We start from the raw sequence: 24,467 nt of genomic DNA on the forward strand, positions 1-24,467 counted from the left end.
AAAAAGGCTACATGTTTTCACCGACGTTTAATGTTAAAAAATTCTTTGTTATTATGACGGGCAACACCTCCTGTTATCCTGTACACGTGACCTGTTTTTACTCTGCTGAACTGATCTGAACGATCTGTGTTTGCACAGGTTAAGAGCAAGAAATGGAGCTAAAGCAGGTTTTCTTCAGTTTTATGTCAAATCATAACACTTAAAAGTGTAATATGCAGAATGGTTGGATAATGCAAAAAGGCAGATTTATGTTTCAGTTTGGCTAGAAAGGTTATGTTGCCAGAGTGGCTTAAACCTGCAAGTCTGATTGCATATTGTTGTCTATGAGAAAATAAACACTTCCCTGATGAGTTTCAGTCTCAGTCACTAGTTTCAGGTATTACTGAATAAAATGTGTCGTTCATTTTGGACATTTTTATCACATTAAACTCAGAAAGGACAAAATCACTATTGTAAGAACAAGAGTAGCGTTGTTTACTAGCCAAATATTTTTGACACTGCTCCCAATCCATTAAGCTCTGCCAAGATGCAGCCTCAGGGTGAAAAATCAGTCAATCAAACAAAAAGCAGTTCATCTAATGTCCACTAGAGGCTCCAGCAGCGCACGTGTCCACATAGACTCCCATATAGACTTAGACACCAACATTAAAATGTCCAACTTTACAGCAGAAATCAACATGTTTACAGATAAACAAAGAACTGGTTTGGTCTCCATGTAATAATTGTAACATTGTTTTGTTTTGTTTTTTCTTTTTTTAAAGTTGGACATTTTAATATGATAGCAATTAATTCACTTTTGGCTTCAAGTGGACTTGAGAGGAACTGTCGTTTTCAGGACTGCCTGGGAGCCCATTGAGCCCAGGAGGAGGTGCTGAAACCAGTGTTGCATGAAGCTCAGCCCAGCAGAGTAAAAATGGCTTCTGTCTGTGTGTTTGCACCACTAACCCTTTGGTCCGGATGTTGCCCACCTTTCGTTTCCCTCGCAGCCTCCCGACGTCACTCCCGTTCAACCAGCGCTCTCTCCACAGCCGACCCCCACGGCCAGTCAGGTGACCTGCATGATCAGATTCCCCAACTAGCCAAGCCGCTTTCAGTTTCCTCCCATTTTTTAAAATATTACACACAAATCATGCCGGCCAGCATGCTTCTGTGGATGTGTACAGTGACGTGACTACAGGCAACATTTATAGTTGGTTTTATGTTCCCTGCTCAGTATTTTATTCAGTACTTTTGTAATTAAGCATGTAAAGGGAAAATTTTATTTTATTTATTTTATTTTATGTTCTTGATACAGTGTTCACTCTTTTGCATTCCCGGTGCCTTATTTTTCTTATATTTTTTCTGGTTAGCTGTGATTTATTTATTTATTTTGTTTAATTCAGTGGCCTCTAGTGTGTTTATAGCTGCGGTTACATTTTTTTGTGCTAATGTGAAATTTGTTTCATGGCATTAAATATCTTTCTTTTAAATATATTTTTTGTTTGTTTTTCCATGGTTTTTGTTGTTGTTGTTGTTGTTTTTTTAACATACACGTTTGTTTTTTCCTATTTGGTGAATTGCTGGTTTCTTAAATCCTTCTTCTTCCAAGGGATAAGTATACAGCCGCTGTGATGCATGTCTGTGCTTAGTGGCCGAGGGCCTGGTCACCTGCTGTTTGGGTTTTTCTTCTATAAGATGTTGCTTTTCTTTTTGCTTTTGGTGGTTGGAGCCTTAAATATATTTTCAGCTGTTAATTCACAGCATTTTTCTTTTTGATTGAAGAGACCAGTAAGTAAGAGAAGCAGGTAAGTAACTGTGCATTTGTGCTTTTATTCACCTTCACTTTACTGTCCTCTGTTCCCGTTTCTGTTTGCAGACCGGTACGGTTTGGTGCATCAAGCAAGAATTTCTGCGTCCGTTAATGCCATGAGGGTCCTAAACACCGGCACAGAGGTGGAGGCAGCAGTCGCTGATGCTCTGGTAAGTTGATGGTTTTTGAGAGAAAAGACGCATAATTTAAAATTTGTGATTAACATTAAAAAAAATTTTATATTAAATTAACACGACTGAATGTTGCATAGCAAACAAAAAGACTTGTCTCTACTGGCAACACTTTTAAGAAGTTTATCAGTGTGGAGATATATTGTGTAAACTTTTATCATCAAGTATGAGATATCTTATCTTTTTGGCTTGTGTTTATGTCTGTCCCATTCTTGTGACCTTGTCACCTACACAACTAGAGAATTAATTGTTCCCCAGTGTTAGAAAATGGATGTAGAAACTATTAGATTTAAAGTCTGTCTGATAAGATAAAATGTTAAAATGAGCAAGTGAGGTCCGGGCAGTTGGTCATCTACCTGCATTAATGGTTGCATGTCCTTATTCAAATCCACACTGCATATTTTCATGTATTAAGTCTTAAATTAGTGCACAATTTTTTTTCCAATCAAAGAGATAGATTGGAAAATTGTTTATTACTGCTTTAGCATTCCCATTTTGTGGGCACTTATCAAACCTCTGACCGCGTGTAAGGTTTAATTTTTCTACTGCGAGGATGAAGGTTTGACATACATAAACACCAGTCAGTGGCAGGAGTCGTCTCAATATTACCAGATGAAAAAAAGAATAAATAAATAAATCTACTGTTGTGGGGTAGCTAGCTAGCATAAACTGCTGGTCTCTCTATGTTTTCCCCTTTTGTCCTTATGCCCAATCAGTCAGGCAGATGGCCGCTCCCCTTGTCCTGTTTGTATTAGAGGTTTCTTCCTGTTAAAAGGGAGTTCGTCTTCCCCACCATCAGCAAGTGCTGCTTACAGAAGATTGTCTGTTTTGGGGGATTTTTGTTTTCTCCAACATTGTTCGCGGTTTACCTTACAGTATAACACACCTTGAGATGATTGTTGTTGTGAATTGGCACTAAATAAATAAAATAAAATTTAATTGGCTATAAATTGTATTTACCAAGAGGGCTCTCATGAGATGGTCCACGATGAGTAAGAGTGAATTTGGAAGGAGGGCCGTATTTTAGTTTTTAAAAAGTACAGTATTGTATTGACTCCATTTTTGATGTAGCTGGTAGTGCTGCATGTTGATTGGTTAGTTAGCACACATGTTCATATAAGCACCTGTTTGCATCCCCTCCAACAGACATTTGAAGTGAAATTAAATCTTTGATGGTTCTTTGTTAAACATTAAATTAAACCCTTCTCTCACCCCAACCGGTTGTGGCAAATGGCCGTCCTTCCTTGAGCCTGGGAGTTTTTTCTTCCCACTGTTGCCAAAGTGCTTGCTCATATGGGGTCATATGATTGTTGGGTTTTTCTCTGTATGTATTATTGTAGGGTCTACCTTACAATATAAAGCTCATTGAGGCGACTCTTGTTGTGATTTGGTGCTGTATAATTATCCAGGTACTTGTACTCCATGAAGCCTTACGTGTCACTTGTGCAATCTTAATTAGTAAGTGTTAAGGATGGATGCTCAGGCCACTGTGAAGACTTCCTTTACTGCTAAAACAGTAGATGTCACCAAACTTAACAATCATTCTGACCTTTTTTCAGGAATACGGAGCTCCATGAAAAAGTTTTACGTTTACTAAGATCAGATATATTTCTAACACGTCTCGTCACATGTGTGTTGCATGCAGAAAAATGGACTGCACTCTTTCTTTGATCCTCCTTTAAACGTTCCCTTTCTCCTCTTTTCCTCTTGGTTGTTTATTACCATTTCAGCTTTTAGGAGACTCCAGGAATAAGGTAGTTGGTCATTTTGCATTTCTGTCCATGTATCCATGCCATCATACACTAACCAAGTAAAGAAAACAATAATGCAGCTTGCCTCATCATAATCGCTCCTCCACCCCAAAGCCTTCTTATTTCTTTATTTTTCTTTATTTTTTTGTTTCACTTTGAATGTTTGTCCATCTCATCCCTGATGTGAGCATCTGTGGTACCAGAGCAGAGACATGTCTTTGTGGTATAAATGTGTTGAACGTCATTGTTTTGGCACATTGCTCATTTTTTGAGATAAGATTAAATATGCTCTTCTGTTTGACGTGTCCCCCACTGCAAGGCCTTTGCTTACTTGTGGCACTGCTTGACTGGCTTTTTATAGGAAGAATGAAAGAAAATGCTTTAAAATGTATTAGAAGAATTTCATATCATCTACGTACAAATTTGGACTTTTAATTTTCTTAAAGTGTTGAGAAAACCGCATGGCTACCAGATGCAACAGGCAAGCTTTTATCAAGATTGTTACCTCACAGCCGGTCAGTATTTCGGTATCAAATCCTCAGTGTCCGTCTTCCCTTCTCAGAGGAAGACATTGAGACGGAGGTACGAATCCCCGGGGATGTACTCTGACGACGATGCCAACAGTGACGCATCTAGCGCATGCTCGGAGCGCTCGTACGGGTCACGAAATGGAGGAATCCCACATTACTTGCGCCAGACGGAGGATGTGGCTGAGGTCCTGAACCACTGTGCCAGTTCCAACTGGTCTGAGAGGAAGGAGGGCCTGCTGGGCCTGCAGAACCTCCTCAAGAGCCAAAGAATACTGAGGTGGGGGCGTGCTGTCTGTGGGGTATAAAAATACATATGCAAGAAATATGTGCTTTAGTATTTGGGGACTAGTTATTGTTATTATTGTCTTTCTTCAGAGTGGTTCAAAGGTGCACACAAATCACTTTTAGAGGTGATTTCGGATTTGTTGGTTATCTTGAGTAATGCAAATCCCAATGTGTTTGGATACATGCACAACAAAAAGGAGTTATTAAAAAAATCTGTGGTTTCCCTGCGCTTTTCTTCAAGTTACAGGTGAATTTCTTCCTCAGTTGGAACAGTCTGTATGTCTGTCTGTTCTATAACCCTTACTAAACAAATCAACCATCCGATTGGTGGCGAACCAGAACAATAACTGTGTACAACCTGCTAGCCAGAGTGAGATAGACTGTAAGGAAATCTGAAAACAGGTAGTTAGCTGAACCCATGGAAGCACATGGTAGATCACCACAGGTGCATTTAAACTCAAGGATAAACAGGTACACAATGATCATTTGCTTTCCCCAAATGCGCTGGCAATGACCTGATGGATTTTATATTTGGCCTTTTGCTTAAAGCTGAGTCATTGATGATTGATTGGTGATGGCTGATTGGTTGTCTGGTTCTGTTGGTTGGCTGCAGTCGCGTGGAGCTGAAGAGACTTTGTGAGATCTTCACACGGATGTTTGCAGATCCTCACAGCAAGGTAATGAATCAGAACTTTACCAACTAAATCAATCCATTTGGATGAACACTGACATCAATATGAATGCATGGTACATTACATGTGTATGCTGTGACTTTTTGGTACTAATGAGGCGTCCCTTGTTGCATGTTCTGCCTTGCTGTGGACTTAACAACAGAGAGTAAGTTTGTTTTTGAATTCATATTCTGCAAATAAATATGAGATTTTAAAAAAACTGCAAGTTTTTTTTTTCCTCCTTAACAAATGTTTTGCATTTTAAATGTATGATCTGTGTGCATATTTGCAGGTCTTCAGCATGTTCCTTGAAACTCTCGTGGACTTCGTCACAGTACACAGGGAGGACCTGCAGGACTGGCTCTTTGTCCTGCTCACCCAGCTGCTGAAGAAGATGGGCGCAGACCTGCTTGGCTCAGTCCAGGCCAAAGTCCAGAAAGCCCTGGATGTCACAAGGTCTGAAAGTCACACCAGTCATGGCTGCTTCCTATTGCATTGCTGGTCGATAAGGAGTAGGCATGCAGGATCAAATGTTATATAATTCAGTCAGATGGAATCACATTATATACAGATCATTATTTTTCAATAAAAGCAACGAGATAGACGGATCCATAAAAACAGACCGTTAGTTTCTCAGTCGGAAGCTGCTGCAGTTTTGAAGAAAGTCTGTGTTTAAAATGAAAACTATTTTACTGGGCAAACTGTTTCCTCATATTTCTGATCCACAGTCAGTGTGTTACCTGCAGCAGGTGGTAGTAGACCACACCCACCAAGTACACACATAATCTAAAGCCATGTGCTGCTGTGGACACAAATGGAACATTGTCACTGCTTTACCTGCAATCAGACAGGAAGTGAAGCCTCTCTCCACCAGGCTATTTCCACAAAAACTCACTTTGGTGTTTTAAAGGATCAATTCAGGTCTGAGTTAACATCTTGAAATGCAAAAGTCACAAAAAAGTAGTCGAGCAAGCCGTGCTTGCAGGGTAAAAGTTCTTGCTTTCATTCTCTGTTAGCGTATTCTTTTCACAAATGAACAAACCTTTTGGGTTTTACATGCACAGCTGTGGCTTTAATATAAATGTGGACATTTAAAACTTTGATTTATTGTTTGCAGTTTGACCCCCGTTGCTGCACGGCAATTTTGAGAGCAAATTTAAAGCAAAGGCCACATCAAATTATACTGATATAAACACTGCTGTCCAATCATTTGCAAATATATTGATATTTAGAACAAGCATTACACCCCGTCACCTGGACTTCTTCTACAGAGTGATACTAAAATTTCCATTTATCTCATTCTGGGCTAACGGTCCTTGAGTGGTGCAGTGATGGTAGTCTGCAGGAGCTACGCTGAGCTCTGCAGACCTTCATCTACATTTTGCAGCTGTGTGCTGTTTCTTTTTTGACACTGACTGAGGCCTAACTGAAACAGAGTGATTTACATGATCTTAAAAAATAAAAAAATACCACAGATGCTTGTTGGAGGTACTTGCTACTCTTTGAGATGCAGTAGTTGTCATAAAGCTGCGGTATTTCTATCTGCACCTTTGAAAAGAAACCCTTCAACAGATGTGAGTGTGACTTCATACAGAGTTGTACTTGTCTCCAGTTTTGGGATCTAACATTACTGCAGTAACATGGACGCTTCACGTAAAATGAAACTCGAAACCTATTTCAGCTTTTCCTTAGACCCGCTTAAAAGCCACATGAAGGAAAGAATTGAATTCTGTTCTCGTTCTCTGTGTTAGGGAGTCCTTCCCATTTGACCAGCAGTTCAACATTCTGATGAGGTTTATTGTGGATCAGACTCAGACTCCAAACCTCAAGGTAAAGTAGAAGTAAAGTTGATTTTTGGTCGGCAGATATAATTTCAGCAAGACTAAAGGTTTCTTGTCTCTTCAGGTGAAAGTGGCCATTTTAAAGTACATCGAGTCCCTGGCACGGCAGATGGATCCCACAGACTTTGTCAACTCCAGCGAGACTCGGCTCGCGGTGTCTCGCATCATCACCTGGACCACTGAACCAAAAAGTTCAGATGTGCGGAAGGTAGGCCAAAATATGTCCTAAGGCTCTCACACTTAGTATTCTAGTTATTATTTCCTTCTAGTATTATCAAAGAGTACAGTGTGGCCCCATTTCATCTTCAGTTGATATCTCTACAACACAATACAAAGATGTCTTACTTAATCTCTGCACTTTCTTTACATTCTATTGATATTTTTAGAACGTTTTATTTATTTATTTATTTATTGTACTGAAAGCACCTTTAAAGAGGCACGGTGGACCTAAAACGGCTTGAACCAAGAAACAGTATAAAATACAGAAGGATCGTATTGAAGGATGTGTTTGAATCATGTAAAGCTGTCTGTGAAGTGTCCAAAAACAAAAATGTGGGGTTGGAATTTACAGAAAATTGCTGACTACAGAACTGTTATATTGTATTCCTCTGCTCCTTTATTTCATTTGGGTTCCTTGGCCTGTTGTGTTTGTCCAGCAGCAGTTGTAAACTTTGATAATAGGCACTCTCCCTGTGGATGGCCTTGGGTCAATGGCCCATTATCTTTCCCTTGTCTGATGCGCGTCATATGTTCTCCCTCTGTGTTCCTCACTGTTTGTTTTTCCACTGCCGCTCTTCCAAATGAAATCCTCACCCAGCCCAAATCTTTAGATATGCTGTAAATAGACCAACAAGAATACAATAGGTGCATCTATTATCAGGGGACACTGATCCACATGCACAGATCTTCTCAAATATTGCTTCTGTGATGATGGTTGGGGTCCTGTGCCATTCTGTAATGCCCCTTCTGCCTTGCCACTGTTGCCCCAGACCCTTCATAACTGGGTGAGCGAGGAGCTAGCAGGCAGGTCCAGCACTGCAGCCTTACTGCAGTCAACTGAGGGCAACCAGGAAGAAAGGTGTAAGCAGGTAGAGCCCTCTTCAGCAGCCAATTACATCACAACAAGCACGCAATGCCCCGCCTGCCCGGTACCTAACCAGCCACCAAACCTGCGAAAAAGAAAAAAGCCAACTGCGGCATCCTGTCACTCACCATTTACACTCCAGCTGTTCTGCTGAACAAATAAAGTCAGTGTGTGCCTGGCAAAGTGATCACTCACCAAATAAACTGAGCTTGTTGTGCAACCTGGAAAGACTTTTGTTTAACATTCGTAGTTCTCCAGGAAAGCTTGTGGTTTTGAATGCATTTGGATGGATTTGAATTTTGCAGTGCAACATTAATAGGAATGCTCGTTTTTTTTGTTTTAATAGTTTGTGCCTAACACTGTTTGACTCACCCTAACAACCTGCCGTCCACCTGCATATCTGCATGCTAACATGAAGATTTTAGATATGTGTGTCGGGAATAGTGGCACCAAGAGCTGGATGTCACCCCTTTATCACCCAAGTGTCATACAGGCCGGCTGGATTTACGTTGTAATTTTAGCTGTAAAAATACAAAATAATTCTCATTTAATAACCATTTTAATTTTCTATCTAGCCCTAAGTATTTGAGGAATTATGGTAAAGTGAAGCACATGGTCAAATCTGATTTTTGTGTCTGACAGCAGTACCTTGTAAGTGCTTTGTGCTACTGTGATACACTAAATATCCCCAGTAAAGCTCATAAATCACTCATCCTTTTAGTTCAGCCATTGCACAAATGAAGAGAACTGCCTAAAATCTTTTTTTATGAATCAGCTTAATAGTTAGACCTCAAGTAGAAATGAGCTCATTTGCATTTGCTCATTTTCCAAAATTAAAAAGCAACCCAGTTTTTAAGACATCAAAACTAAACCAATCCTAACCAACAGCCTCTTTTTGTTTTTCCACACCAGTATTAATACACTGTATTACCCTGAAAGAGTCATTTCTGTTAAAGAATTCAGGCTTAAATTAACAGTCGACAAAGAAATACATTTGAGTTAATTATGTAATTATTTTGCTTACATCTCATTTAAGCTCAGGTTAGTCTCCTGTCTTCCCGTGCTCTCTGTTTCACTGTATATATTCACACACAGAGCAGAGCAGCTAAAGCAAAGATAACATTAATTGAGTTGATGATACCTTGTTATCACTTTTATTGCACTAAGTGCAATAAAAGCTGTTCATGAACTGTTAATCCCAACAAAGTGAAAGACAGAAGAGAGGGCCAACAGGGTGATTTAAATGTTTGTTTTTTGTGTGTTTTTACTAAGTTAAACAACTGCAAAGAAACACACAACACTGGTTGGGATAGTTGGTTCCTTCAATGCTATATTAGCCGACCTTCAAGCACAATGTGCAGGCATAGCTTCACTGCTGCCCCGGGTTAGAGTTTTGTGTAGTCCCATCCTAAATGAACAAATTATCAGCAACTAGAAGATGTCTCCCCGGACATTTTGTCCTCACAGTTTATCAGTTTAAAGATTTTTACTGTGGGTTTTGTAGTTCTATAAAATTAGAATCCCTAGTAGTTTATTTTGTATGATGCTATTCCTGGTGAATATTAGGTATAATCTATAGTGAGTTTATAAATGGAAATTATAAAGGTAAAGAAGAGATGGGCAGCTTCGATGCGTTTGGAGCCGCAAATACATCAATCAGCTCATCTGAACTCTTAACACACAAAAAATCATCCGATGTATCAGGATGTTATATTTTATGTTTTAGACCCTATGTTGGTTAAGCTCAAATAAAGTGTGAAAATTCTTTAAAGAGATATTTACAGTAATCAAACTGGGCTGTGCACATACTGGAAGGCAAGTTTTTTCCTCCTGAAAACAACCTGTTGGATGTTTAATCATAAATATGCAATCGGGTCATTGAAATCAGAATTATAGCCGATATAAACTGTGATTGGTGCATCCCTAAGTAAAACTGGTGTGTGGTTGTCATTTCTCTATCGCTTCTTACTAGAAACCTGCACAAGAATCAAACATGACATATTTGACAACTTATTCCCAATAATAGACCAAACATTGTTCTGTTAAACATCAACTTCTATTCTCCTGCAGCAGCAGCAGCACACCAGTACTTTCTCCTTTATCTTTGCTCACTTGCATGTTGCAGCACTGATTTTCCTGAAAAGATTCTTCTTCCTTTAGTTTTCTACTGAATGCATCTTTGAATTCTCACCTTTCAAAAAATGTTTTTCTACAGGCTAAAACCTTCATTACTGCACCAAGAAGCCCGTCTTGGAGCCAGAAAGTGAAAGAATGTCTTCCATGGTTTCAGAAGTGCATTGGCAACAACCTGTGTATCAAATTCTGTAAAATATTGTAAAACATTACTGTTATTCTAACTTGATAAGTCATAATGTCCACTGTATGTGCTTGATATTGGAATACACATGTTAAGCATTAACTAGTTCCTCGTTAGTGTGCATATTAGCCTATTGGCTCTAGGGTTAGCCATAAAGCACTCAGTGATGCCTTATTCTACACGAGCATGTTCTGCAGTTTTTAGGGTACAACAATGAGTCTTTGGCCAGTACCCTCATAATTACTGCTTATTGGATAAATAAAGAAGATCTTGTACATAAATTATGACTTTAATATGCTTTACTCATGGCCTCATAAGAACTGAACCTTGAGAACTGAACTGTAAGAACTGAACCTGGACCTTTTTAGTATCATTAACTGCTTTTTAGAATAAGATGCACTGAAGTGTAGGAGAATGTCAGTGTTAGGAACTCACCTGTTTCTTGCTTCCTGGTACAGTTCAGCATTTATAACCCTTTCCCTGCTTCCTGTAAATTCTGTAGAATTCCCTCATTTTTGACTCTTCACTTTGGAATAGCATCATTTAACTGCGATAGTTGGGAGCCGTGGTTGAAGAAGAGCCAGTGGTTAGAGTAGGGAATCTTTTGTAGATTCATATTTATCAAAGTAAATGTGAGTTAACTGTGAGTGAACCTCAGGAATTAGAATGGGTAGCTCGTTCATATTCAGTCAAACATGATTTAGAGTGGAGGTATAGCCTCCTCTGAAGATCATAATTCAGATAGAGCTGCTTCCTTACGTTTGGTCTAAAAGCAGCAACCAGATTGAAAACTCTTCAGTTAATAGTCCAGTATTGGGAGAATATCGTCAGGAAGAATAGGGTGTTAACGAGAGCTTTAAAATGGCTAATTTAAAGACACTAGGTTGCTAATGTGCATTATAATGAGCAGGTAGCTACCTGGCCGAGGTGCTTCTGAAACCATGAAAGCCTGAAGGTATCTGAAGGTTCTCTGCAGTTCTGCTTTCTTTCCTAACACGTTGTGCTCGCTGCCTGCAGGCGGCACAGGTGGTGCTGATTGCTTTGTTTGAGCTCAACACCCCAGAGTTCACCATGCTGCTGGGAGCACTGCCCAAAACTTTCCAGGACGGCGCCACCAAGCTGCTGCACAACCACCTGAAGAACACGAGTAACACCAGCAGCAATGTGGTCAGTAAGATTTCTATGTCACTGAGGGGAAAAATTTTACAGTCACCCAGGTTGCGGTATTCTAAGATGAGTTGAACTGATTGAACTTGAGGTGGACTTCTGTTTCCGATGTTACGTTGTATGTAATTTCATGTCGTTGATATTCAGGGCTCTCCGAGTAACACTATTGGCCGAATGCCGGCTCGTCACACACCCAGCAGGACCAGCCCTCTCACCTCACCGACAAACTGCTCCCATGGAGGACTCTCTCCAAGGTAGGCAGCCGCCTTTGATGACACTGTCCTTAATAACACACTCACTGTGTCGACGCATGGCTGTGTTTTAACTGTTGGGATACTGGTGCTGTCATCACGTGTCACCTGTAGACAAAGTAACGCGCAGCCAGGTGGGTCTGTAGTAGCTCGAGACTGAGTGAGCTGTTCTAGAGATTACAGCCCATAATTCATTCACACATATGTGAAAACAAAGAAGCAATTATTTACAAAGACAAAAGAAATCTTACAAAACTCCTCCTGCCAATTGTCTGATTGCTAAAAGTTTCGCTGCATAGCGACTGATAAATGAGCCTTTCAAGTTGTCATACACGATCATGTTGTAAAAGTAAACCAGAGGAGGGTGATTGCTGCATTAATCTGCTGTTTTTACAGCATAATGCAGCCCAATTACCTAAAATCCAGTTTCATTCTTCCATGCTGAGCAGCTCATTCAGTTCACACACACTGTGCCTGGATTGTCCTTTTATCTGCCAGCAGAAACCCATAAACATTGATAAGTTATTTAAGTTATTGTTACTTCACCTGAACCTGCAGTGCACCTTGTATGGAGAGCATTAGCAGCACAAAAATGCTTTTTCAAGGTTATCTTTCAAGATAAAATCACAGTCACACAATTAACTAATTTACCCAGCTTAACCCATAAATATTACAAACCATACTGAATTGAAATGTGGGCAAAAAAACATTTCTTTTGGGCAGCGTTGCAACACTTTCAGCCCAGCTGCCATGATCAGATTGCTTCCTCAAAGTCCTGTTCTGATCACTTGCATTTGTGTATCTGAGATTTATCTGAAATGGTGAAGAAGTCAGGAGTCAAGGAGTCAGACCTGGCAAGAAGATGCTAGCTAGCAACGACAGGCCATATGGGTGCATCACACAGATACAGATTAATTATTGCTGTGTAGCATTTAATAAAAGTCCTAGAATTGTATTCACTGAAATACAATGAATACATTAAAATGCTACAGAATGCTCCTACAGAACAAACAGGGTGGGTAACAGCTATTTTGTATTTTGGTGCCTCTGGTTGACGTTAGAGGAACTGCACTTGATTTTTCCATCCTGGAAGCTGATACATGTTTCTTTTTATGTAAATAGGGACAAAATGTGCTTTCTTTATGCTTTAATAAAATCCAAATGGATGAATTGTGTTTAAAAAAAATTACCTGCCATTAACTATAAAACAGAGAAGTTTGTTTTTGGCACCTTTATGGTCAGAACAGGACTTTCGGTGAGGTGAACAAGGAAACAACCTTGACATTGAGACTCTCCAACTTAAAATCAGTTAAAAGTTCTATTTACATGGATGAACTCGACATGCTCACTTTTTACGGGATTCTGCTTTCCTCTTTAATTAACACTTTCCCGTAATCTTAAAGCTCAGACTAGTTTCTTTTTGTCTTTTCTCTTTCTCTTCCTGCGCACTTGCTGTTTCCTCTCTCTCCTCCCCTCTCTTGTCTCGTCCCGTGCTCTCTCCTCGTGTTGTCGGTTTCCATCCACCTTTCCCTGCTCTCTCACTCCTGTCTGTCCGTCCTTCCCTCCCGGCCGCGCTGTGACAACAGTCGGTTATGGGGTTGGGGTGTCGACGGACTATCAAAGCACCCGCCTGCCCCTCCTCCTCCTCCTCCTACGCCTCACTCCACCTCTGCTGCCCCCACCATAAGGGTCCTGCGCAGAGCGTATTCACCCAGGTAATGAGGCGGGCATGTTGGAGATTGTGGCCTAAGGAATCCACACTCTCATCCTTTTCTTTACCCAGTTCACCAAACCATCTGAGAATGCATGCATTAAACCATCATGTCTAATAAAGTGGAAGCATCCTTTTGAAAATCCATAATTTTTAAGGGTTATGTCAGTCCTGACCTTTCATGCTCTAAATCAGTCTGCTTTTCTGTCAAGAGCACAGCTTCGTCGCATGCATATGTCTGCAGATTCATGTGGCTGTATTTTGCTTTTGCTGCATATTTTATATAAAAGTGCATGCATGCGTTTCTTTTTATGTCTGTGTGTCTGGCAGCATGATGGAGTACGACACGGAGAACATGAACTCAGACGAGATCTACAGCTCGCTGCGTGGCGTCACTGAAGCCATCCAGAGCTTCTCCTACCGGAGCCAAGAGGATCTGAACGAGCCTATTAGACGGGAGGCAAAGAGGGATGATGCAGTAAGCCACAAGCTTCATATCCAGAACCAGTTCTGAAAAATCTGGAATTTCATTTGACATTAAATGCTTAGAATGAATTCTGATCCTTTTTTAAGACACTGCTGCATTACATTTTTCATTTTTCAAGACATTTTTCAAACAGTTTTTAGGTTCTTAGACCTCAAAAGTGGTTTGGCTTTCTGGTTGTATGTTGACCATGAAATAACTGTGCTTTTAGTATCTCCTGCTGGTTTCTGTAACCCTTTTAAACATTTTAGTCGCCACTATTTCGGGTGGTGTTTAGAGCAGTTGTGACCATGTCTAGATGAGAGGGGGGTGCTCTAAGTTGTCAGCTAATGCTCGATAATTTGTTGCCAAGTTACGTCTATTGACTATATGAGAACATCACATCTAAGGGGCGACCGTGGCTCAGGGGGTTGGGAATCGCATCTGTAACCGGAAGGTCGCCGGTTCGATCCCTGGGCTCTCTGTCCTGGTCATTGTGTCCTTGGGCAAGACACTTTACCCTACTTGCCTACTGGTGTTGGCCAGAGGGGCCGATGGCGCGATATGGCAGCCTCGCTTCTGTCAGTCTGCCCCAGGGCAGCTGTGGCTACAACCGTAGCTGCCTCCACCAGTGTGTGAATGTGAGAGTGAATGAATAGTGGTATTGTAAAGCGCTTTGGGTGCCTTGAAAAGCGCTATATAAATCCAATCCATTATTATTATTATTATTACTAATCAGTGCTGACTCAGCCTCTGTAGCCACTGCAGGCAGACTGTGTATGTAATGCACTGATTTGTCTTCGGATACTCTCTTTCTTTTTTTGAGGCTTATTGTTTGGTTTGCTTTCGTATTTTTATGGTTATTTGAAGCTAAAATGGCTCCAGATCTTCTTTATACCACTGCCTAATCCCTCTCCCATCTCGCAGGCAGGGAGAGAAGGAGTAGCTTCCTCTCCTGGGTCTGATGCCCGGCTCGGCTTAGACGTGGTGGAAGGCGGTCGCACTGCCTTGGACAACAAAACTTCGCTGCTCAACACGCCATCGCCGCGCTCCTTCTCTGGGCCGCGGACTCGAGAATTTGCCCCATACGGCTACGGAGAAACCATTTGCACGTACGACAAGAGCGCCCTGAAGGAGGCTGTGTTCGACGATGATGTGGAACAGTTCAGAGACTGTGAGTTTATGCCGATTTTATGTTTTTATGTTTACAGCTCTGAGCAAAGTACCTATGTACCCCAGTCACACGTGCATTAGCTGTTAGAATTTGTTATGTGGCTCAACAAACAACCAACATGCCTCTGAAAATGGTCAGGTACAAGGACTGGACTGAAAAAGTTAAAAAGTAGCCAGTGTAGTAAGAAACACTTCCAGAAAGACCTCCAGAAAGCCTGGATAATGTTACTAAAGAGCACTTTAAAAATTACTTGCTTGAAAGCAACATTTAAAAAAATGAAGGGTGACTGAAGACTATTGCACAGTACTGTATCTGCTTGTGGCATCGTGACAAGATCTAGTAATGTCAGCCAGCTGCGTTTTTCTTCTGGTTGGCGATGTAGTTCGATACAAAGAAAACATCTCAGGCAGTCTTTTTATGTGGTCCAAGCTCCATGAGATGAGCACCATTTAGTTTCTTTATACTGAAGAGAAGGCAGACTTATCCACAACTGATATATCCAAAACTGGAGTACCCATACCAAAACACTCCAGGTCACACATGGGCAAAACAAAGCCCGAGGGCCGCACCCCTGCACACCGAGTCAATCCGGCCCTCAACATCCTCAAGCAAAACAGGTTCCAAAACACGAATAAGAAGAAGCTTAAGGCTGGAACTGACCTACAGAGGAAAATGTAGACCGCTTTAAATGTTCATAGAGTCTTCATATTATTAACTTTTTACTTTTTCCCGAGAAATGTATCGGTTCAATTATTCAGTTTGTGGTCCTTTGCGTATTTAACCTTAGCAAAAATAATGTCACCCACTCCCCATCTATACAATAAGTCAGTTTGATATTGGAGCGAACTGTCACTTTAATTCTCTGATTATTATACATTGTCTGCAGTGTGACATTTAAACTGAAATCTATATTGAATAAGCCTCATGCTTATTCTGGTAGTAGAAAAACATGAAACGAGTTAAATAGCGACATCCACAGAATGAGTATAAAGAAAAAAACAGCTCTTACTGTCATATTGCATGTGAGCCTTTCTTGTCATTCAGCCAAACGTCAGGTCGTGCATTGTGAGCACGTGATGTCGTTGTGAAAACACAAAGGAGCAACAATGTTGAGGCAACAAATGACAGAATTTCCTCCATTTCACTCGGTTAGTTGTCAAACGTCATCCTGAACCAGCCGGTTCGTGTTTACAGCAGACAGAAGAAACCAGTGAGCGTCCAGCCCCTCTGTCGCAGCCGCTCTGTGCTTCACTTGTTGTTGTTGTTGTTGTTGGTGTCATCACATCCTTTTCTCTGCCACTCTCCCCTCCCCTCCCCCACCCACCTCCACCTTCATCCCTCCTCCTCCTCCTCCTCCTCCTCCTCTCCAGGCCGACGTCAGGAAAGCGGTGAAAACAAGATGGCACTCTCCAAGGTCTTTGCTCCTGGTAAACATGCCCACCCTGCACCTCCACTCCACTCACCCTCCACCTGTGTTTGCATTCTTCGCTCAGCTCCCCTCATCGTCTCTCCATCTTTTAACTCCGCCTCTGTGTTAACAAAGTCCAAGCGGTTCTGCTTACAGCTGTAATATTTGAATGTTTCTAATGTTTTCACTGCATCTAATTTGACTGTAGAGATCTATCGTATGAAAAAGTTACCTTTTATATTTTTAATATTAACTGCTCAAACTGTAGATATCTGCATCCTCCGAGGACACACATTTTGAATAACATGAGGCTGCTGACGGGAACGGAAGTTTTCTGTGGGTGATCTACTAACAACGTGTGAATTTGATTTATGAATGGAAATTCAGCCAGTTCATTCCAGTAATGGCCAGCACAGTCTACGAAAGGCAAAAAAAAAATGGTGGATTAAAATTGACCAGATCTGATAAGTGAGGGGAAAACAGTGAACAGAAACGTTCTGATCTAAAGACTTCAGTTAGAAATAGACAGGAACTGTGTGGGATCTTGGAGATCAGGGTGGCCTTTTTTTTTTTTTTTTGTAATGAATACATTTGACAGCTAAGGTGGAGCACAGGATTGATGAGCTGTTTTCAAAAGTCCACCTTACAGGACTTACTGTTAATAATGTTAATAAAGCTACGTTCACACTGCAGGCAAAAGCTCATAAAATCCGATTTTTTTTTTTTTTGACCCTGTGCGACCCATATCCGATCATGCTATGACAGTGTGAACGGCACAAATCCGATATTTTCAAATCCGATCTGGGTCACTTTCGTATGTGGTACTGAATCCGATACATATCCAATGTTTTAGAAAGCGACTGCTGTTTGAACGGTCATGTCACATTAAATCCGTCTTTTACGTCACTGACACAAGACAGACGCTAATTATCGGCGCCGGAGAAGCACCCGAGAAGACTTCGCGAACGCTTCCTGGCCATCCAGCGTAGATGTCAGTGAAACTGTTGGGAAGACAACGTGAACATTTTATTTGTACTATATAATCTGCAGATTCTGACAGAAATCTGCAACTATCCTTTGAAGCACCGCTCCTCTCTAAAACAGCAATAAGGATAATTTTTAGGTTATTTACATTATTATGTAAATATGTAATAACTTAAAGCAAAAATTGGGAAACGTAAAGTCCGAAGTCTTTATATTAAGGGCCATCAGTCAAACAATATTGTTTGCTCTGGGTCTAAACAGAGCGCGTTGTGTGTGACATCTTCTTTTGCGCATGCGGGCCGCTTTGAGCGTTCACACTAGAGCGCGTTTGCTGTCGCATTTTATTTGTAGTGTGAACAAGCAGACAAAAAAAATCGGACTTGATCAAAAAGTCGGAATTGAGCATTAAGACCTGCAGTGTGAACGTAGCCTTAGTCACATCCTGAGTGATCCAGAGAAGTTCATGAAGACTGACACATGCATGAAAATGCCCGTTGTTCTCAGTTTCTTGCATGCCACCTGAGGCTGCAGATATTTATTAAAGTCAAAGGAAAGAATCTGACTCACAGCTACCCATGCAACATAAACTGTCACGGTGAATGGAGTGAGCTGTGAGGAGAAAATAAACGAGGATCCACGTGCAGGCACTCGCTGAGATGCAAAGGTGGTTTATTGTAGAACAGAGGTGGAAATGGCAAAACGGAACAAAACTAATCTCTACTGAGACAAACTAAACTATTGAACAGCAAACATGAACACGAACATGAAGGAGAGTCAGCAGAGGCATATGGAGGTTGATAGCAGGGAGAACACACAGATGAAACACGGTAGATTCACAGACAGTCCAGCAACTAGTACACGAGTAGACACGACTTAATACACACAGAAGAACACAGGGAGATTACAAATAGGTGGGGAACACAGCTGGAAGTAATTGACAAGACGAGACATGGGAAGCAAAACTGAATACACTGACATCAGACATAAACCTTCAAAGTAAAACAGGAAACAAGAGACAATTCACAAGACACAGACTAGACACTGAACTAAAAGGGAAACATGGAAAACTCAGGCCCAATACGGGCACAGAACCAAAACCTAGGAACAAACAAAGACATCAAGAAATCAAAGATTAACAATGCAAAACAGAAAACACTGGGTCACCAACCCAGGACCGTGACATAAAAAACTTTTAGAAAAAGTCGAATTACATTTAGTGCTGACTACTAAACATATTAGCTGTTTCAAGACAGACATTTCTATATGTTATGTAAGAGATCCATAACAACAGCAGCATCACTCTGGAAGTAGAAAAGTAGAGTCTGTTTTGCCCATTTTATGAAAAAAATAATGTTCATTAAAAAAAGTTTAAAATAAGGTTTTATCACATTCCCTCAGTGCAAAAGCCAAAAGTCTTTGGTAGGCAACAGGAGGAGAAACTCGTTTAGAGAGACTTTCATGCTCTAGTTCGGTGACTTTTCTGTGAGTTTCTTTGTTGCCTGTAATATACTGATGGTTTTTATGCATCACCGCGCTCATAGCTTTGCGCAATTCACCTGTACCAATCACGTGTCCATCTTGACTCTCAGCAGCAATGGTCACAGCCACATCAGGCACAAATCAAGTTTCTACGTTCAGTTTAAGTACCCTCCTCCCAAAATGTGGTCCCTGGAAAGGGAAATACATGTGCAAAAATACCTGCACCTCATCACACCTCCCTAGTAAAGTCCAACAACCGCCAAAGGAGGAATTGCAGATCCAAAATCTGGATGTGTGATTTAAAAAAAAAAAAAGAAATTAGGTGTCTTTTAAAAACAAAAAAAAAGGTTGATGGATGATTATTAGCCCATGGCAGTTCAATTAAATTCTTAACTCTTTCTTCCTGTCCCCTCTCGGTAAGCAGTCGGGCAGGATCACTCAGACCTGGTGGCCGATCTTTTGAAGGAGCTGTCCAATCACAACGAGCGCTCAGAGGAGCGTAAAGGCGCCCTGGTGGAGCTGCTGAAGATCACACGGGAAGACAGCATGGCTGTGTGGGACGAACATTTCAAAACCATCCTCCTCCTCCTGCTGGAGACCCTGGGTGATAAAGATGTACGTAACCTGATAGTTTGTGTACATGTAAATCCCTTTTTTTGTCTCCTTTATTTGTGTTTTCATTGTCTTGATTCAGCGTAATCTGAAGAAACTGAAGGTAGTTTTGTGTGGATGATATTCTTTATGTTCCCATTTCCTGCAGCACACCATTCGAGCTCTGGCTCTGCGAGTGCTGAAGGAAATTCTGAGGAATCAGCCTGCCCGCTTTAAAAACTATGCCGAGCTGACCATCATGAAGACACTGGAGGCGCACAAAGACTCTCACAAGGAGGTACGCAGCTCCCACCACTCAGCTAAAAGCACCGAAGGCACCGAGCGTGATTTTTGTTTCATAAAGTCGTCATCGATATCTGTTAATGTGGCCGTGCCGTGTTGAAAGTGATGCGGTTCTCATGTCTTTAATGACTGAGTAGCGTGTTCACTTAAACATGAAGTTAGTTTATATATGCAAAGGAGCACATGTGAGAAAGACGAATGCCAATCATGATACATAAACAAAAAGCCTGCAGTCAATGAGATTAATGATTATTGGTTTCTAATAATTTCTAATCCCTGTTGTAGCTCACAATAACCTCATAATTAATACTTTACAGAGTGGTTATCAATATGAGCACTAAAAAAAGTGAAGACAGTAAGTCCAACCTTCGACCCTTCACTCCAGCAGTTATTCAGGTTTACTTCTAGAGAAATTTCCCATTCATGTCGGTCAGGTGTGCAGCAGGGGTACAGAGTGTGTGTAAACACAGATCACATGTTGATAGCAAATTGAACATAAAATACACAAAAATGCACTCAACCAACCTGAGATGAAACATGCAGATAACCAAAAAAAAACATATCGATCACAGAAATTTAGCATGAGGAATTTTTTTTTAAATGTTTTTCAGCATGAATGAATAATATCCTGCTGAAGAAGTGTAAAGTATGCTGAAGTAAAGCACTCTTTAAAGGGGTTCATAAATCCCAGAGGTTTTTATTCTTTATCTTTAAACTTTTTTTTTTGCTTTTTCTGTATTCAGTTTTTCAGTAATTGCGTTAATCTAAACGTGTGTCATTTTGCAGCCAACAAATTTTCACAAAATCTGTGAAACATGCAAAATTCAGTACAGTCCCGCACTGTACTTACCACACACCAGAAGACCATAAAAAGATGTTTTTAATCATAGACGAGTCATTTAAAAAAAGCTTTATAAAAGCCTAAAATACAGGCATAAAGGTGAGGATATATTGTGTTTAAAGCAAGAGCCATGATAGGTTCAAGTATAAAATCAGGACTGAAAGTGCAACAGTAAGAATACATTAGAATAAGTTTAAAATGTAAGCGTTTTCTGGGGAAGTTCTCAGATCGAAATCAGCCTGTAAACGTGTTTTTCCCATCATGCTCCTGGTGGAAATTTACAAGAAGATAAAGTGTTGAGTGGTGGAGGAGCAGCTGCCTCGTTTCTCTGTTTGTTCTAGAAAAGTAAGTCAAAAGAAAAAAAGGGAGACACTGACTGACAGAACGGAGCTCCTGTTGGTTGTTGGAAACATTTATGGGATTGAAGTTCTCTACTTGAGCACAAAATGCTAAACTGGACAGTGAAATTGTCTGAATTTGGGGGGGAAAAGAGACTTTGGCTTTGTCTGACTTAGTTTCATGCCTGTGATACAGAAATCCTGCTGTTGCCTCAATAACACACCAGCTGATTGGATTCACGATGTGTGATATAAAATTGTTAGCAGCCTAATCTGTTAAAAATAAAAAACATGTTTTTAGGTTGTGCGTGCAGCCGAGGAGGCGGCGGCGACGCTGGCCGGCTCCATTCACCCGGAGCAGTGCATCAAGGTGCTGTGCCCCATAGTGCAGACGGCCGACTACCCCATCAACCTGGCAGCCATCAAGATGCAAACCAAAGTAATTGAACGCATCGCCAAGGAATCACTGCTGCAGCTGCTGCCCGACATCATCCCCGGACTCCTGCAGGTCTGAGACCAAAACAGAAGTGCAGATTTGAATGGAATGTGATTGTTTTAGTTTTGCAGGCTGAAAACTGATCAAACCTCCAAAACTGTGAAATAAAAACTCACATTTCAGAAACTTGAATAAACCGAGTTTTTATTTTTAAATGTGTTGCTGGTGTACTCAGCTTGAATAACACAGACAGAGCAGAAACATCCGTGTCAGTGCCACAGAGGCTTATTTGGACAATGTTCATATTTGGACAGTGGGAATTATTTGCCTTATTTGTCCCTGGAAATGTTTGCGTGTACTCTGCACTCTTGGCGACCCCTCCCACGTTCCTGCTGACCTCGTGTGGGTGTGTGTGCGTGTATGTGTGCGTGTACGCGCCTTTGATACCTGATGCTCCCCGGTCTCTCCGCAGGGCTATGACAACACAGAGAGCAGCGTTCGCAAGGCCAGTGTGTTCTGTCTGGTGGCTATCTACTCTGTGATTGGTGAGGAGCTCAAACCCCACCTGGCACAGCTTACGGGAAGCAAGGTACTGACCGTCGCCAGCAAGTCTTTCCATTTGCATGTCCTCACAACGAAAGCACTTGAACAGACGCTGCGCCTTATCATCTTCCCATGTTGTTATTTCTCAGCTGGCTCTCAAATTATAAAGCACAGGGTCATATTTGCCCTTCTAGAGTGTCCTTGAGTTATGTAATGGTTAAGGTCTGAGGGTCAGGTTCACCTGACTGCAACCCCCCCACCTCCACCACTCCCCTTTACTAACCACCACCTGGTCAGCTGGTTATTTAAACGGAGTCACCGCTGCAGTCTTCAGCTGCACTCTAAGATATCATCTTAGTGCTAAAATCACTTTGAGTGGATGCAGTTAATCATTAATAACAATCCTTCCTCTTATCAGCAGCTACATTTTAGGGAATATTTTAAAAAAGTGCCTGTGTCAATATTTTGTGTATGATTACTTTTGAGTTCTTTATCCTGTTTAAAGCAAATTGTCCCTGTGATGAGATTCTCCTGAGAAACAGTTTGTGGTTCTCCTACTACAGCATATTTTTGTATTTCCCTCTATAGTTAACTGATTGTTACATATATCAGTAAAGATGTGGACTGACAGCCATTAGAATAACTTTTGGGGGGATTTTTGTTTTTGTTTGTTTTCCCCCGAAGGGTATCCCCAGGAAGCCGGTCACCAGCACAAACAGTCCAGGCCAGTTCAGTCCAGTTTAGGGACTTCAACTAGCTGCAGCTAGCAGCTCCAGCCACCTGTGTCGCTATCCACCTGTCAGTCAGGGGGGCCACGGCCCTAATTTTAAGTCTCGCTACCATACAACGGAGTGAGTTATAATTGCATTGACCACCTGTAGAGTTGTTTTGAAGTGGTAAACTACATAAAGACATTCTTGAGGCAGGCTGTAAACTTGTTTATTTCTGCTGGAGCGTGCAGGTGTTTGTGCTTTTCATGTTTCAGCCTCACTCTACCTCTGCTCGGTTTAATTGCATGACGAGATGTCATGAGTGCTTTCATCATTTTAAAGGAACCAGCCAAATATTGTGTACTTTTTGCTTCCTATCGCCCTATCTGACTCATGAAGAAGTTTATTCCTCTTTAAGACAGTCCTGTGCTGATATAAAGAGTAATTTCTCAATTCTTTCCTTTTGCAGATGAAGTTACTGAACCTGTACATCAAGCGTGCTCAGACGACAAACAGCAATAGCAGCAGTTCCTCAGATGTCTCCTCTCACAGTTAATGGAGGTGGTTTCATCCATTCCAAGACTCCAGATCAGACTTGTCTGTCTCTGAGCATCACCCTCCTCATCACGGCTCTGCAGCTCATCCTCTCGACCCATTTTGTTCCTTCGTGTCATCTGCCTCCGCTCTGGAAATATCTGAACGGGACTGCTGTCCTGGTTTCAAGTTGGTGGGGAAGGATTGGACACATTTGGATTTTTGGATTTAGGATATGGCGCTTTCTCCTCCTCCTGTGGGTCCCACCATCTCCACATCAGCTCCAATCTGTTTCTCCTTCATCCCTTCTGCTTTTAGATTTGTTTCTATAAGTGGAAAATATTCACATCAAAGAAATGTTTCAGATCATCTTCAGTTTGGGATGAAATGTCATTTGGCTGGCCCAGTGATGGCAACAAGCCCATAAAGTGTGCAGTGAATTCTGTTTTAAGGGCATGAAGACCAAATATTGCAAGGCGGAAAAAAAATTAGATATGGACAGAAAGACAAAACGAGGAAGTCCTATGTGAGCATTTTAGTTCAAGGCTCATATTTGATTGTAATTTCTTTTTTTTTTTTTATGCGCTCGTTTCTCTTTAGGAGTGGCTTAAAACCCAAACTGCCACGATTACAAAACAGATCTCATGTCTAAACAGAACTGACAATCCTTCACATTTCGTGCAGATCTTTTAACAGAGAACACAAACCACCGTCGCTACATGGAGTGGAAGCTAAGCCTGTTAAAAGCCGTGACGTTTGTGTCGTTTTTAACTTCCTGCTTCCATTTGTGTCTGAGCGCTTACTCTGTCTTACAGGAAGTCCTTTGTAAATACAGCAGATGAGGAGTTGGGGGAGAACAGGCCTTACATTTGTGGACTGCAGAGAGTGAACGGGATGTACGGCGCCGTCACTCTCGGCTCTTTAAAAAAAAAGAAAGAAAAACAAACAAAAAAATGTGAATCTGCAGCAGAAGCCTCCACAGCACTCTCAGACATGTGACCGTGCAAACACAGTATTACTCGTTTCCTCTTTCACAGCTTCTGCAATAACCACATAGAAATCAAAGGTGTTTTGT

At 41.2% G+C, this 24,467-nt stretch overlaps 1 protein-coding gene across 27 annotated transcripts in view; it reads left to right on the plus strand.

The window, feature by feature from the left end:
- The window catches only part of clasp1a (cytoplasmic linker associated protein 1a), a 93,472-nt gene extending 69,250 nt beyond the window's left edge, over positions 1 to 24,222 (plus strand). For 7 of the 27 annotated variants that reach the window (XM_085385235.1, XM_085385241.1, XM_085385239.1 and 4 more), the window contains 19 exons: positions 987 to 1,049; positions 1,856 to 1,959; positions 3,711 to 3,734; positions 4,294 to 4,538; positions 5,160 to 5,223; positions 5,510 to 5,673; positions 6,969 to 7,047; positions 7,123 to 7,266; positions 8,048 to 8,146; positions 11,477 to 11,626; positions 11,774 to 11,880; positions 13,919 to 14,066; positions 14,979 to 15,225; positions 16,596 to 16,652; positions 19,518 to 19,711; positions 19,857 to 19,985; positions 21,471 to 21,677; positions 22,078 to 22,194; positions 23,328 to 24,222. In XM_085385235.1, the coding sequence (XP_085241361.1) occupies positions 987 to 1,049; positions 1,856 to 1,959; positions 3,711 to 3,734; positions 4,294 to 4,538; positions 5,160 to 5,223; positions 5,510 to 5,673; positions 6,969 to 7,047; positions 7,123 to 7,266; positions 8,048 to 8,146; positions 11,477 to 11,626; positions 11,774 to 11,880; positions 13,919 to 14,066; positions 14,979 to 15,225; positions 16,596 to 16,652; positions 19,518 to 19,711; positions 19,857 to 19,985; positions 21,471 to 21,677; positions 22,078 to 22,194; positions 23,328 to 23,414 (2,429 nt within the window). In that variant the 3' untranslated portion in view covers positions 23,415 to 24,222. The remainder of the gene's footprint in view (positions 1 to 986; positions 1,050 to 1,855; positions 1,960 to 3,710; positions 3,735 to 4,293; positions 4,539 to 5,159; positions 5,224 to 5,509; positions 5,674 to 6,968; positions 7,048 to 7,122; positions 7,267 to 8,047; positions 8,147 to 11,476; positions 11,627 to 11,773; positions 11,881 to 13,918; positions 14,067 to 14,978; positions 15,226 to 16,595; positions 16,653 to 19,517; positions 19,712 to 19,856; positions 19,986 to 21,470; positions 21,678 to 22,077; positions 22,195 to 23,327) is intronic. The other 20 variants (XM_085385243.1, XM_085385249.1, XM_085385254.1 and 17 more) reach the window with 12 other exon arrangements.
- The last annotated feature ends 245 nt before the right edge of the window (positions 24,223 to 24,467 follow it).

The sequence above is a fragment of the Rhamphochromis longiceps genome, linkage group LG16, assembly GCF_057381845.1.
Source record: "Rhamphochromis longiceps isolate RC_006_pf linkage group LG16, R_longiceps_female_GT1.1, whole genome shotgun sequence".
In the NCBI taxonomy this organism is placed as follows: domain Eukaryota; kingdom Metazoa; phylum Chordata; class Actinopteri; order Cichliformes; family Cichlidae; genus Rhamphochromis; species Rhamphochromis longiceps.